Source organism: Sinocyclocheilus anshuiensis, unplaced genomic scaffold (assembly GCF_001515605.1).
Source record: "Sinocyclocheilus anshuiensis isolate Anshui unplaced genomic scaffold, SAMN03320099.WGS_v1.1 scaffold1541, whole genome shotgun sequence".
Taxonomy (NCBI): Eukaryota; Metazoa; Chordata; class Actinopteri; order Cypriniformes; family Cyprinidae; genus Sinocyclocheilus; species Sinocyclocheilus anshuiensis.
Genome location: NW_015540952.1, coordinates 648,407 through 664,422, shown reverse-complemented (window position 1 = coordinate 664,422; position 16,016 = coordinate 648,407). Strand labels below are relative to the sequence as shown.

The 16,016-nt window shown below is 35.6% G+C and overlaps 2 protein-coding genes and 1 long non-coding RNA gene across 3 annotated transcripts in view; 1 reads left to right on the top strand and 2 right to left on the bottom strand.

The window, feature by feature from the left end:
- Positions 1 to 3,642, bottom strand: part of LOC107689962 (coiled-coil domain-containing protein 186-like) — a 35,255-nt gene extending 31,613 nt beyond the window's left edge. The window contains exon 1 of the mRNA XM_016488172.1: positions 3,528 to 3,642. The gene's annotated coding sequence lies outside the window, so the exon portion shown is untranslated. The remainder of the gene's footprint in view (positions 1 to 3,527) is intronic.
- A 3,964-nt stretch (positions 3,643 to 7,606) lies between these two features.
- LOC107689956 (endoplasmic reticulum-Golgi intermediate compartment protein 2-like) lies at positions 7,607 to 13,009 on the bottom strand. The gene is made up of 14 exons (XM_016488167.1): positions 12,868 to 13,009; positions 11,388 to 11,516; positions 11,194 to 11,302; positions 11,038 to 11,084; positions 10,869 to 10,933; positions 10,742 to 10,782; positions 10,519 to 10,620; positions 10,222 to 10,317; positions 10,071 to 10,126; positions 8,813 to 8,918; positions 8,509 to 8,606; positions 8,266 to 8,428; positions 7,990 to 8,069; positions 7,607 to 7,887 (listed from the first exon to the last, which is right to left on the bottom strand). Exons 2-12 carry the CDS (start codon positions 11,491 to 11,493, stop codon positions 8,409 to 8,411), a joined length of 846 nt encoding a protein of 281 aa, XP_016343653.1. The 5' UTR covers positions 11,494 to 11,516; positions 12,868 to 13,009; the 3' UTR covers positions 7,607 to 7,887; positions 7,990 to 8,069; positions 8,266 to 8,408.
- A 1,095-nt stretch (positions 13,010 to 14,104) lies between these two features.
- LOC107689957 (uncharacterized) lies at positions 14,105 to 15,604 on the top strand. Its single transcript, XR_001634383.1, has 4 exons — positions 14,105 to 14,213; positions 14,780 to 14,945; positions 15,038 to 15,096; positions 15,526 to 15,604. It is a non-coding gene; the product is annotated as an uncharacterized LOC107689957 (long non-coding RNA).
- The last annotated feature ends 412 nt before the right edge of the window (positions 15,605 to 16,016 follow it).

Here is a 16,016-nt window from a genome sequence, read left to right as displayed (position 1 = left end):
TCTGTGGGTGACACTGGTGTAAAATTATGTTAAAGTGCCCCTATTAAAGTGCCATTTTTAAGGTTCATAATATTTTTGGAGTCTCCTACAACAGGTTTACATTCATGCAAGGTTCTCAAAATATGCATTTAATATCACCTCACTTTCCAGCGATTCTCGAATTTCATTCTCTCTAAACCCATCCTTTCAATGAGCCTACTCTGCTCTGATTGGTCAGATGGCCCAGTCTGTTATGACTGGTCTACCGCGTACAGAGCGTGTCAGAAACTATACGCTCATTGCCATAGTTCCATATTTTGATCGCTCGATAGAAAATATAAACATCTATTATTTATCATACTTACAGGTTGTGATTCAGTGAAGCCAGCTGGTCCTAATAAACTAGGTACTGAGCCATCTTTCAAGAGCAAGCGTTTTGTGAATCCCGCATTGAACTCCCCGATATTAGAGAAGTAGTCGTCAGTAAAATGACGGGAACAAAGTCTGGAGTTATACTGCTGTGGTACAGTGGAAAAAATGAATTTTAACCACTGATTCTTTGCAGCCTCATCTTTTGGAAGTGAAAATAAAACAAATTTATTTTCACTTCGTAGGACACAGTGTCTTTTCGACATGAGGTTAACCACACAAAAAAGCTACAGTGTTCTAGGTGGGTCAACTTGCTCGCGGCCAGCCAATGTAGAAAATAGGCGGCCATTATACAAATGTGTTACAGCATGAACTGGGATTCGAATTACTCTTTTAGGCTGTTCAGAGTTGATTCTTTCTTTTGGGAGACAAAAACTTTATTTATCATGGACTTTTGGCTTTAAAACTTTGCAGATCATTTACATTCACATACAGCTACATTACACACTGCATGAAAGGCAATATTCCAAATGGCATAATAGGGGTACTTTAATAATAAAATTTCATAACGTAACTTTTTTTATTACTATTTTCTGTGTGTATTTGGAAGACCTTTAGGTGTAATTTTAATCACAGGTAAGAATCTCCTCTTGCTATCACTATTCCATCACCAATGGAACATCAAAAACGTGACTTTTATGATCAACAACAAGAAGCCACCATAAAAAAAAATCTCTTTCAAGGGATCACCAGGTCAAATAAAGCAAAACATTCATATGACTATTTTACATTATCAGATTTCCTTCTAGCACCAGGAAATAAAGATGTTGTGATAAATAAAGATGTTGTTGTGAAGTTGTGTACAATGTTTATGCAATCAGTCTCGTCACACCTGCTGTTGGGTCACTGCCATTAATAGAGCAAGTAGTAATTTACTAAATTAACTGTCTCAGCCCACACATTTCCATGATGGAGGTGTGGTACTCCCTCGTAAAATAGGAACACGGCTCTCCTTCCACCTGAAGGCAGTTTTGTGATGCCAGTATTATGAAACTAAGGTGGCCTTACACCTTTCACACCCTACTTGCCTAATACGTCATTGTATTCGCATTCAGTGGATAACTGCATTCCCAGCTAAATGCCTATAGATGACACTGGAGCGCACAAAAGGGAATGCTGTTTGGCACGGAGGAAAAAGACACTGTGTGATTCACACTAAATGAGTGAAACTGGGGCAGAAGCTCTCCAGCAGGATAATCAAGAATGTGTTATGAATACTATCAGGATGAGTGTTACAATATAGGCCTATTTTAGGAGCTTACTGTGAGAGTTAACCAGTGTGCAAGAATGGACCTTGGCCTGAGCGCCTTGAGCCCACATAAGGATAATTTTTTAATCCTTGTGTTGCAGGATCTTTTCTCTTTAAGAAGAAAAAAAAATGTATAGGAGATTCAGATTTCATTTTCTCTCATTTTTACTTCTAAATATATGTGGAAAATAATGTGTTTTTTGAACCTTAAGCCGCATAAACACATTTCATTACACCAAATACACAAAATGTTATTTTTAGCAACATCATATGACCCCTTTAAGCCTCTTTAAGTGTGGGGATGTTTTACAGGTGGGAAACGCAGTATATCCCTTTTTGTTTGGATGATATTCTATTTTTACACCAATAAATGTTAAGTATACAATACACACACACACATACATATATATATATATATATATTTATGCAGGTGACCTTTAAAGATTTAGTTATTGGCAGCCACACATCTTGTCCTTCTACAGACAAGTCTTGTTTCTCAATCAGTATGTGTGTACTTTGCAAGAATACATTTTATTTTATTTACACTGTGTGTGTGTGTGTGTGTGTGTGTGTGTGTGTGTGACGTCTTTAAGATGTCAGTTTTACATACATTCTAAATCATAAACATCTTAAAGACATTTTCTAAACACCTATTTGACATCTGATAGGAAACTTCCTATAGACGTACTGCAGATGAGCAAACACTAAAAAATGTCTTGCAGATGTAAATGCAAACGTCTCTGTGATGTACGTGTGCTATCAGGGAAGGTTTACAGCAAGTTACAGTTTCCCATCATGAAGTAATAAATCATTATTTTAATATCCTTAATAAAATGTAATCTTGCAAAGTACACACATACAAATTGAGAAACCAGACTTGTCTGTAGTAGGACAAGATTTGCTGCTGCCAATAACTAAAACTTTAAAGGTCACCTGCTTCTCATGCATCTCTCCAAGCAGACATTCTCCACTGTCATCTAGCACCAAACTGGAAAGTTTAGTATTTCTCACTCACTGACACTCAATGAAATACTTCAAAAAGCTGTTAAATGGATGATAAACATCATCACACTTTTAGATTTTGTTTAAAACAGCTTTTGACTCACATGAGTCTTAATGAGTGAAGCAATTTCCTGGCCAGGTTAACTTCCTTTTTTCCCCTCTTTCTTATCTGTATTTGATCTGTCTTTGTTTCGTTATCTTTCGTCTCACACATAATGTTAGTGTATCTCTTCTGTAATTCTCTATGGGGAGGATGGACAGTGCTCAGCCCACGAAAACCAGCACTGCCACCTTTTCTCGCACCACACACGCTATTTAACTGTAAACATCACTAAAAGAGGAATGACAGCAAATAAGAGCTGTAACAATCATTTTATTACTCATTTTGATGCGATAAGTTCGGTGACAGATACTGCCGTTCCCACACAGGTGCAGTTAGCTTTAGCATATCGGCTAACCTGTCCAACTATATCACATTGTACGTGTTTATGAGAAAACACCTGCTTTGTCCACTCAAATTAAAACAGATACTGTCAATACAGAACGGTCAATTGCTGAAATGCTTAAGAATACAAAAATACACACAAAAATAGCTGTGTGCTGGAGACCTAGTCCTTTGATAACATTCACAAGCTGATCAGATGAGTTTTAACCGCCATAATCGATTCTAACAAGGCATTTCGATTGTTATCATGATATAAGAGTGTATAAAATAATTCTATAAATTGTAAGTATATAACACTGACAATAATTGTGTATCAGCCAGCTGCCATTGAGTTCACCCACTGACTTAGCTTTCAGGCTAATTAAATAAACATTCGCTTTTGTAATTGAGATCTGGATATTTCTGTTTAAATATGTGACTTACCAGTTATGTTAAATCCATTTAAAATGCCATACACCAGCTGCCGTGATAAATAGTGAGAGTCAAGTCCGTGTGAGTGCGCTCCTCCCGAGGTGACACATCAACAATATGGCCCCTGAACTCATTGATAGCGAAGAATTAAGAACTCCGAGACGGGCAGCAGCCAGTTATGCAGCACGCAAGGTCAAATACCGCCGACAGGGGGAGCCAAATTTTGTGTAAACCCATGTGTAAATAATTAAAATTATTTGACCCGAAGACGTGTTAAAATATCGGTGAGTAAATGTACTGGCGAACATAAGTGTTCTGGCTATCATCTAACAAAACCAAATGGTCATTACATCATCAACTACCTGGACGTTGTGTATGGTTTACTTTAAGGGCTGTTGCCTCTTCTAGGTTTACTGTAACCAGGCTATTTCTGTTTTGTGGATGAATATATACTGTAGATACATTGACTACATTTGTTTTAAAGCCATCAGTATTTGGAGGACAACATTGAGCAAGATGTGTAATGTAATATTATATTTTCCATAAAAATATAGAAAATAAAGATCCAGTCCATTGCAGGATATATTACATTAGGCTACATGGCAAGGGGAAGTCGTGGCCTAATGGTTAGAGAGTCAGACTCGTAACCCAAAGGTTGCGGGTTCAAGTCTTGTACCGGCAGGGATTGTAGGTGGGGGGAGTGAATGTACAGCGCTCTCTCCTACCTTCAATACCACGACTGAGGTGTCCTTGAGCAAGGCACTGAACCCCCAACTGCTCCCTGGGCGCCGCAGCAAAAATGGTTGCCCACTGCTCCGGGTGTGTGTTCACTGCTGTGTGTGTGCACTTTGGATGGGTTAAATGCAGAGCACTAATTCTGAGTATGGGTCACCATACTTGGTCACGTCACTTTCACTTTTTTCACTTTACATCTACAGAAAGGAGGAATATCACGGACTTTACTCACTCCAAGCACCCTGCCAGCTTTAAAGTTGGCTTTCTTTCTTTCCATGTCCTGCTCTGCTTTAGCCAGGTTATATTGCCTTTTCCCTTTCAAACATGTTTCCAAGCACCCTGCCAGCTTTAAAGTTGGCTTTCTTTCTTTCCATGTCCTGCTCTGCTTTAGCCAGGTTATATTGCCTTTTCCCTTTCAAACATGTTTCCAAAGTAATTCAAGTGATTTTTGTTACAACGATAATAGTTGATAATAGTTGATCATTACAACAGTTATGAACACTCATAGTAGTCTCTATTCATTTTTCTCACCTCAGTCTCTACCGAATCCTCCAGCAAAAGTCATCCCATTTTTCCCCCCTTAGACTTTTCTCTCATTAAAAATAAATCAATAAATAATATTTATTTATTTATTTTAAGGAGTGCAAGAATACCCTTGACTCTTAAAAACAAGAAAAATTACTAGTTTGTGTTGGTCCTCTTGGAGGTGACAACTGTATGTACACTGAACAAAATAATAAACGCAACACGGCCTTTTGTGTACATAGAAAAAGTCGTAGATCCTTGTGTTCAGCTCATGAAAAATGGGGGCAAAAACAAAAGTGTTGCGTTTATTATTTTGTTCAGTATATGTATGTATGTGTATGTATACATAGGCTATATACACATATATTTTTAATGAGAGAAAAATCTAAACCATATGACCAATCAAATGGTATTAATGTTTGAAAAACACTATATAAATCTTGCCAGAACCTCTGCATGTTTATTCTTCAAGCACTTCAATTTTCTTCAAGTTGTTCACAACCTCAAGTTTCTGTTTATCCTTGGTGTCTGTAATTACAAAATCTAGACACATGTTAAAAACAGAATTAATTACATAATATGAGCAGATCTGTTGTTTTTGCTTCATTTAGTCAGCTACTAGACATTTAACAAGCTAGAAAAAGGACAACAAAATGTTAAAAAACAAATAATAATATGAACAACAATATGTATGTGCATATGTGCAAACAAGATTCATTCAGGCTTCAAGCACAGATTTGTTCAGTAGATTCACAGTGAAATGCTACTTCACAGGCTGCACTCAAATGTTATCGGCTTATAGTCTGTCTGTGGAGGAAAGAAAAGCCATTAAAGCTGTTCAGTTCAGTGAATAAAAGGTATGATTCAGTGAAAGAATGATTAATTCACTTAAAAGATTCATTCAACACACAGATTCATATAAAACTGTAAATGAGGATGATAATTGTAATAAAGAATTAAACAGTATATGTAACATAGATCTCATGCTGCTCTAATTGACTTATTGATTACATCAAGTGTCGTTTACGTTCAAATGAATCTCAACATTCTATGTCAGCACAGCAGCTTGAGTTGATATTTGAAAATCAACACAACTGTTCCTGAAGCCTTAAATCCTGATCAAGCTCAGTGCTACAAGCTCTTCACAACTCTACAGTTTGGTGTGTCTCAGTAATTTGTTGAGTTTGTAAAGTTTTTCTTGATTCATTAGCATGGAGCAGCGTCGCACAAGAAGAACCAGGGCTCGTCCCACACACCTGAGGGGCTTTGTAGTGGAGGGCGTCTCTTCCATTCAAGACCCATGTGAGAATTCACAGCTGTAATCAGGTTGGACCTCTCTTACAGCTGCATCTCTGCGAAAGCTCGAAGACCCAGCGGTCTGGAAGAGCGCTACCTAAAGAATGTTGCTGTCCTTCCCGACATCTGTTCAGCAGCAGCAGTCTCTTCAGTGACACCTCTGTGTCAGCAGGAAGAGTCTGTCTCCATTCACGGCTGCAGCATCCAGGGCTACCAGGACATTTACCACTCTGTGGCTGAGCCCGTGATGAAGACACTCTGTGGTCGACGCCGTCCCTACAGCCTTGAGCTGGGACTGAAGATTAAGCAGCGTCTGTGGAAGACATCAACTGCCCCTCACTGGTAGAGACAGAACAGCCTGATGGACGCATCCTGATCACTGAAAGCTTCTCCACAAACAACAGAAGCTTTGCTCTTCGAATTCACATGGACATCAGTGAAGAGCCCCTGCCTGAGGAGCCCAGAAGAAAGAAGCCCAGACACTGAGTCATCAGTGTCACATGGAGCCTGAAGTATGTAAATACTGTATAGTTATATAGTAAGTTTTTGTTTGTAGAAGTTTCATTTGTAAGTTTTTAGTTTGTAGAGCAAATTTTCAGCACATGTTCTGGTGTTTAACACTTTGCTACATGGTTGTCAGGATGTTTTGAGTGGTTTTCTGTGCGTTCACATGATTTCGCCAAGCTTCTCTGTGCGGTTGTTGGGATGTTGTTTTGCAGTTGCTGGCCTCCTCTGAGTGTTTTTCGTGCATTGCTACGTGGCTGTTAGTTATGCGTTATGCGTGGTTGTTAGTTATGAGTGGTTGGTTGATTTGCAGTTGGTTTTAACAGTTTGGTTATAGTCCCTTGCACGGTTTGCAGCTTGACGTGCTGTGAGGGCTTGTGTGCATCAGTGATGCTGAGAGCTACGCCACTGGTACTTCACAACTAACGTTACTGGTAGGGTCTCCCATAGTGGACAGATGCCAGACGAAGACAAACCACCTGATTCTGGACAGCAGCAGATTGGCCTGATGTTCAGAAGATCACAGTCTTATGTATACGGGTAAGTTGGAGAGTTGTACAGCATATAATAATTATAATTTTTTTAATTAATTTTGCAGTCAAATTGAGGATTATGGAATCTGTAAAAGTTTGGTTTCAATTTATAATCAGTTGATTAAAATATTTAATCTCAATTAATTGCATGATTTTTCAGAGTTAATCAACATGAATTAAAACTAAACTAAAACAGAGATAAAGCAATCAAAGCATAAAAACTAAACATCAGAAGCTCAAAACTATTCTTCATATACTTTTTACATAGATTGTATATAAAATAAATATGCAGTGTTAAATTTGAATACACATTTATATACTTATTTGTTTTACCATGCCAAAAAAGCCACTTATCTTATATACACACTAAATTATATCATTTGTATAATAACTAAATACACTAAATATGAGTTTTTAAATATACAATATTTTAATCGTTTTAATAATTACAATTATATGTTAAAACAGTCTGTAGGTGTCAGTCTTGAGCAGCCCGTTAAGAGTTATAAACAATGAAACAAATAAAAAGTATTTGTAAAAAAAACAAAAAAAGACAAACGTATAAGTCCATGTTCTTAACGGCTTTAATGATGGAAAGAACTACAATCCCATTAAGCATTGCGAATGGCATAATATGTAATTGCAGTTGTAAACTAAATAATCTGTTTATAGGCTACCATCCAGGACTTATTTATGCTTCTCATTTTTCGCTTTATATAAACGTCTCTGCTAAATAAATACATGTAAAATGTTCCAGGCGGTCCTAATCAGGGAGAACCCTGAAAAAACACAAAACTCAATTAGATCAGCACATTATTCATAGATATACTTTGTCTTATATTCAAAAGTAAATCATGCATCATAACTTAGTAGTGACTCACCTCCTTGGATTGATCTGCTCCAAGTCTAAAGCAACAGCAGATAATGTCAACAAAATACCCAATCAATCTGTGGAGCAGACCTGTGTCAAGAAGCACAGGACAAGAAAAGCCCATGAAGCCATGTTTGGCTATGATTTGCTAACAACACTCTGATAATGCATTTTATAACCTTGAGAATATGTTTAATAATATTTTAAATGACTACCATAAACAATATAATCATCTGCTGTAATCGATTTACTTTTATATTTACTTTGTATAACATGTGAAGGTTACCTGAAGTTGAAAAGATTCCTCCAATGATGCCACACAGTCTCACAAGAAACACCGAGAGAGGCATATGCTCCTCTCTCACCCTTACCATTAATGGACTCAGTTTATATTTAATAAAGATCCCAGATACACCATGACTGCCTTTCTTATTGCTTACAACCCGCTCCTATACGACAGGCAACATGACCATCAGCAACACACACTTGTACAAATGCATGCACAGGGCACAAATACTCTAGAACCTACCCGTTCTGTAACAGAAAACTGATGCATGTTCACTGAAACACCTGATATGTGCAGCTTGGTGGGCACGACTGTGATAAAATACTGAAACAGCATATTTTCTGAAAAAAAAAAAAAAAAAAAAAAAAAGTGTTGGTAAGTGTATTGCATGTAGAAACAGGCATTCTCGACTTATTACATTTCAATTTATTTGCATATATGCATACATAATTTGAAAGCAATCTAATAAATCTAATATAGATTCTGACTGCATATTGTGCTGTGGGTTATGTTGGACAAACATTTAAATATATATATCAAAAAATACCTATGCTCTAATGTAATTTTTTCTGTGCCATAAAGGGGATTGATGTGTCCAGGAACATCGTTTCCAAAAGATAAATAATCTATCCGATGTGAGAAGTTAAGAGCAACTGGAGAAATGAGAGAGACATGCATTAATGTCAACAATAGAAAAGAACAGAATTTCCTTTACATGTGAATTATAAAATTATATTTACAATTTTTTCTTGCAAATTTAGAGTCCTCCATCTAGTGAATATCTGAAGAATTACATGACAAGTTAATAAAATTTGTCTTTAAATGTAAATGGTTTGTGCCTTGACAACCAGGGCCCGTATTCACAAAACATTTTATTTTACCACTAAGAGTTCTCCTAAATAGCAGTAACAGTTTTTAGCTAAGAGTTTTCTCTTAAAACCTATTCACAAAGCTGCTGAGACAAACATTTACTAAGGAATAGAGAGATGTCAGCTTGCTTACTAACTATGCACACAGTGATTGGCTGATAGTCTCTGTCAAAGATTTATTCATAGAAATATTGAAGAGCGCAATATTATGTTGCCATATTCAAATAAAGGTTTTAAAATAAAACTGCTAATTGCAACATTCAAAAAAAGATTTTAAAATGCAGGCTAAGTGTAACTAATTAAACAATATACATATATATATGTATGTTCAGCTAATTGTCAGCCTGTATGCTTCTTGTAAAAAATTAGTGAATATGCATATAAACAGCCTTTTAATTAACAGAGTAGAATAATTCTTGGCTGATAGTAAGACATGCAAACAAAAAAGAAAACCAAACTGGACGCACGAACAGCTGTTACTTCTTTCACAATTGGTTAATGAAAACAAATAATCAAAGGAAAATTTGAAGTTGGGATATCCTCCAAAACCAAAGGCGATACCTTTTTAAAATCACATTATCGTCAAATGTTTCTAAAATGTTTACGTTCCGAGGCAGATTGCCGGCAACAGCCATTTTAGTTTGTGGTTTGATCTTAGTGACTTTAGGAGTCCTCTTCGCTACTCCTAACTTTTCACAGATTTAGGAGCTAGTTTTAGTGCTAAAACGCTTTGTGAAATACTCTTGGAGTCCTAAGTTTAGGACTGACACGCCCATTATTTTTAAGATTTTCTCCTAAATTGGCGAGTTATTATGAGCAAGATGTTTTGTGAATACGGGCCCAGATCATTTAATTAAAATCTCTGAAATGACTCCAATGATATCTTGATACATCTAAAAATAATTACCTTACCTAATAACTGTGAGTAAAACTTACCTTCATTTTTGATTAATGAAGCAAAATGGGCATGACCTCTGATAGTATCAATTGGTCTATGAGCACAGAATCAACACGTAATTTCTTAGGAGACATCTTTATAAGAGTACAGCTGTATTTCTGTTGCTAAAAAAAAAAAGCGTATACTTACTTGCCTAATGTGATATGGAAATTCCCCGCCACTTTAATGACATGGATTTGTCCATGTATCCTACATGCATTCTGGGAATTAGATGGAGAATCATTTCTGTGCAAAGAAAAAAGCAGAAACAGTTCAATTAATTATTCACGGCATGATTAACCATTAAATGAATCGTTTGCAAGTGAAAAACTTAGCTCATCATGTTTGATCAAATCCTTAATAAAATTAATAAAAGTCTTTCTGCCACGTACTGTACATATTGGATTGAATATTATTATAATAATAATGTTAACAGATGTACAGTACTGTGGAACTGGGTCAGAAAAGTGTCCTTTCAGTGCTGATTTAAAGAGTACATCTTGAAGTGAACGCTCTTCCCTCAGTCGGTTTTGAATCTGATGTAATATCCTTAAAAACAAGAATCACAGATGAAGACTATAATTGCATACATATATTGTCAGGACCCCATTTTATTTTAGCTTCCCATAATATGCATTAAAGTGATAACTGACAAAGATGTCACACATACTGATACCACAGTTTTTTCTGTGGAGAGGGCTCAAAGCTGACCTGAAAGAAAAAGAAATAGTTGCTGCTAGTTATGATAAGCTGTCTAATGAAATCTGAAATTCAGTTGATGGTTTTAAGTTACTTACGGGATCATATTTAAGTTCCTTTGATGCAATGATAGTGCCAGTAATATCCAACACATCTGCACCCACTCCCAGACAAGAATAAGGGCTTCTACATGAGATGAGTTGATTCCGAATAATTAATACATGAAACATGTTGAAAAACAATTCAATGCATAAAAGATGTACTTACTTTCACATTTAATTGCAACTGTGATGTCAATTTTTATCTTCAGTTTACTGACAATGAAAAGAAAAAAGAAAAAAAAAATCTTATCTTTTAATTTAAAAAAATGTATTTGACAAAATTTCAATAAATAGCACCTGTAAGCATAGCAAATATACACACCTAGTAAAATCGGTGTCTACTTCGTATTCATAATTCAACCATGAGTCCTGGTATACAAAAAACTCTGAGATGGTCAGAAGTGCCATGAGGATGAATACAATCAGAGACACTGGTGAAGACAACCAAAAGGTCTTAATCAATAACGTACTGTAGCGAACACCTGTCCTATTCAGACAGCAAATGTGAAAATTCACCTGTGCCTCCAAAAGCTGATGTTTCAACATAGCTCTCTGGAACTTTAGGAAAGGCATCTAGTTCTTTAACCAAGTTGAGAGTATTTCTTCTGTTCAGCCTCTTCATTGTTTAGTGGATTTATCTCAGTTCTGTACATGCAAAAACATGAATTTATTTCTGAATAAAATCACATTTAATGGTCTGGCCATCTGTGTCACCTTAATACAAGACACCACAGGGTAAAAATAGTAACTAACAGGTATCACCATACTTCCCCAGTTATTACAAGTTTATGAAATCTTTTAAAGGGGTCATATGATGCGATTTCAATTTTTCCTTTCTCTTTGGAGTGTTACAAGCTCTTGGTGCATAAAGAAGATCTGTAAAGTTGCAAAGACTAAAGTCTCAAATCCAAAGAGATATTCTTTATAAAAGTTAAGAGTTAACCACGCCTACCTAAAACAGCTCATTCTAACACGCCCCCAGATATCTACCTCACTATGTGGGAAGATTTGCATAACGCCGCCCAAATGTTCACGCAAAGAAAGAAGGCGTAACTTTTAGTCTCACTGTAGTTTTGTTGACGCTTCAGACCGATGAGCTTTGTAAAAATCGACGCGTTTCAAAAAGGCGGGGCATAGAGGAGAAACAATAATGTACAGTATGTGGAAAATAATGTGTTTTTTTAACTTTAAACCACATAAACACATTTCATTACACCAAATACACCAAATAATGTTCTTTTTAGCAGCATCATATGACCCCTTTAATATGCAAACAAGGCACTATTTAATTAAATATACAGTCATTTTCATACATTTTTAGAACACTGGATCAAGCCAAGATCAAAATTATTATTTCATTTTGTTGACATTATAGAGAGTTAAAGGTTTTGACAGAGGGGATTTTGGATATTCCTTTTTATCACTCTAAAAATCACAAATTACTGTCAACAGCAAGAAAACAAATCATGATATTATAGTAATAAAAAGTTATGTGTTAGATCCCCCTGCAAAACCCCTCAGAATATAGATAGGAATGCAACTGGAAAGTTTGGTGTGTGTAAATTCTATTGAAGAGATTTATGGCTCATTTTGAGAAAACTGCCTTTAAAGAAACATGCAATTAAAATCTGTAGACACAAATACATAAAATACATTTAAATATGTATTTTGGATGTTTTCTTTCCACTAGTCTGTTTGTTTTTTTCCTGTAGAGTCTTGTTAGAACAGCTAATACGGCAATATCTGTGTTTGATTCCAATGATATACCTGTGCAGATTGGCAAAATTGTAAACTTTAGTTATATTAATGTAAACACTTGTAGTGCTTGTTTTCTGGCATAAATGCTAAACACAAGCTAAATGCTAAATAAGATCATTCTTCCCGTTCACCCAACTCAGATAATTGTGCTATTAAAGCTTATTTCTGCACAATCAACTCTAAAAAGCAAACTGACACAACAAGACTGATGCAAATGTGAATTAATTCTTCGTCTTACCTCTTTCTAAACACCTTTAAGACTAAGGTTTGAACACTTCCCAATGAGACGATCCATTCACTGCCATTCAAATGGGCTGTTTTGCACCACTACCACGCTGTGAAACAGCTGGTTTTTCCGGTTAAACGAGATAGGACTAACTGCAGAACCATACGTCATGACAGTCTGAGGACAACAGCGCCAGACTAACAATCTGAGGCCGGAAGTGGGCGGAGCAAGTGTTGCCTTACTAGGCATTCCGCTACTTCCGTGTTTTGGTTATCATCAAGAATTTTATTAAAACGATTGAATTGAAAAGATATATAAGATGCAATTAATTATATTAAATATATATATTTATTGCTGTTGTCCTCAGACTGTCATGACGTATGGTTCTGCGGTTCTGCAGTTGGTTGTTATTGGGTTAAACAAAACCCAGCAGTTTTCCTTGAAACAAAAGTTGACTGACAGGACTGAAATACCTGAAGAATCTGCAGATGCTTCATCCAGAACTCACTGAAACTTAGTAGCAATATCAGTTTGCAATAAGGCTTCAGTTAAAATAAATACATAAATAAATGTTTACCTAAAGAAATTTGTGAAGTTAAGAGGAAGTTGTTCACAAATTTTTACAGGATTAAGCAGCTTAAAGTGAAAGTAGCTGTACAAATTGCTTTGGTGTAACTCAGTAGCACTTAATATCAAGAGAATATTATGACAATAATTTAAAACAAAATTATTTTACACAATTATCACATATACAAATTGTCAGAGAAGAAACCTTTTTTGTGCAGTTCTAATCTGAATTGTATCAATATATTGAAACATTAGTGTTTAAAGAACAGCAAAAAAAAAAAAAAAACTCTTTACAGCCTTCAGTTTTTAAGTCCATGTTTTTAAATTGTTTTAAGTTTTATTTTAGAGATGTTTACAATCTATGCACATTGCTTATTTTATCTTGAACATTTACTTTAAATTTAATTTTAATATACCATATAGATGTTTTATTTTAATCTCTTAATCTATTAGTATAGGCTAATATATTTATTGTTCTCATTTATATATCTTAATCAATATCTGTGCATCTGCAGGTTTTATACATTTATAAATAAAAATAATAACAAAAAACATTCCTTCGAGAATCTGACGAAATATATTTCATAGCATTGACTTTTTTACCTACTAGTAGCCTAAATAATATGAAAAGCAGAAAAAAGCTCCCCAGTCACGTGTAGTCCTAAGGTCTCAAAGAGGTCGTTCAATTGCGCATGCGCATTGCTTTCGCCTTTTACCGCGCGGTGACCTGCTCCTGTCAAAGTGAGGAACATCTTTCATCTCCGCAGTAATATATTCGGCAAAGTTGAAAGGTACTTGTATGTATTCATATCGCGTATTAAGTATTACCCACCAAATGTAACAAACTGAAGAGTATACGTGAATAATAAACGTGCTCTGTCGATTAACGTTAACCTAGCAAGCCACGTGTAACCAGAATTGCTCAGAATCAGTCCGGTCATTATTATATTTAATACACTGGATTTTTTTAGTTAGTTCAGGGACTAACAGTTATATAACTTACGTTTTATCAAGGAAAGTCCTGTGAGAAGCTTATGGTGCTGTATTTACATATTTATACACAAGGATAAGTATTATGCCAGGACATAGCCTACATGACCCTCCACGTTCGTTAAACCTTGTTTCAGTGCTTTTGCTTGAGATATACTTATCTGAAGCTCTAATCAAACACACCTGAACCAGCTAACTATGGTCTGTGGGTTCACTTGAAAATGACAGACAAGTGTAATGTAGCAAAGTTTGAGCTAAACTCTGCAGGAAGTTTGATTTCCGGGAGCAGAATTGACTAGCCTTGCATCATCCCAATTACACACACAATGACCCATGGTACTGATTAACAATGTATTTTACCTCACAGTAAGACAAACGAAGAATGAATCGAGCCTTCACTCAGACCCTGATGAGACCCAATCTCCCTTTGAGGAGACCTGCGACTGGACCGAGTTCACTTACTCCTAGAGGCCCAGCACCAACATTTCACGAGTTCGCTCAAGAAAATCTGCTAGCAAGTGACATGCTAGATGGTATGGGTGAAATGATTTTGAGCATTACACATGCATGTAGTAAAAAAAACAAAAAATATAATCTAGATCATATTCTTTTTCCAATTCTTTAGGTCCTATGGGGGATGCTGTTCGAAAGGAGAATGTGATTTCCGCAAAAAATAGTCAGAATGTATGTATGTGATAACATCTGTATAAAAAAATTTAAGATTTATCTTATAAAGTTATTTTTTAAGTCAAAAACCTAAATTCAAACTAATATGTCTTAATACTTTTAACATTGGTTGTATTGCTATGTGTATATATTTGATATATTTTCCTCTTGAGGCTTTAAAGGAATAGGTCACCCAAAAATAAAAAATGTCATCACTTATTTCCAACCCTGTATGGATTTCTCAGTGGGGACCGGAAACAGTTTGGTTACCCACATTCTTCAAAATATCTTCTTTAGTGTTCAGCAGAAGAAATAAATTTATATAGGTTTGGAAGGACTTGAGGGTGAGTAAATAATGACAGCATTTTTATATTTGGGTGAACTATCCCTTTAACCAGAAATCAGAGAGCATTCAGTAGTAGTTAAAGTATTTAATTTTTTCTGCAGTGTGGAGACTTTTTGTCTCCCCACCAGACAGCAGGGTCTATGGTGGGCCCACTGGTAAAGCTGTGCAATTACTGCAGTCACCAGGGTAGGTTACTTTGCTCGATTTCAGTGTTTAACATTTCTTTGTCATTTTGTCACACTGCAAAAATTTTTCTTACGCAATATTTTGTATTGTTTTCCAGTACAAATATCTAAACATTGTTAAATCAAGATACATTTATTTGAGAAGGAAAATTACTTCCAATATTTATTAAATGTGATCAGATTTAGGCTATGCTTAAAACCAGAAAATCTGCCAATGTGGTAAAAAAACTTTTTTACCCAATTGACATATTTATCTTGTTTTAGTATAACTTTTGGATTTTTTTTAATAACATCTTTATTTTAATAACATATTTTATCTCGATTTACACATTGTATATGCATTGAATTATTTCCCCAACAAATCACTGGCATTGTTGAAAGAAAATTGAAAAATTCAAACAGCACGT

What these genes read in the sequence shown, in the direction of transcription:
- LOC107689956 (XM_016488167.1), bottom strand. Translation starts at nt 11,493, where the DNA reads ATGAAGAGGCTGAACAGAAGAAATACTCTCAACTTGGTTAAAGAACTA. An exon ending in ATCAGCTTTTGGAGGCACAG is followed by an intron (nt 11,303 to 11,387) that starts GTGAATTTTCAC and finishes TGTCTTCACCAG; the next exon opens with TGTCTCTGATTGTATTCATC. An exon ending in AGTTGCAATTAAATGTGAAA is followed by an intron (nt 10,934 to 11,037) that starts GTAAGTACATCT and finishes CTTGTCTGGGAG; the next exon opens with TGGGTGCAGATGTGTTGGAT.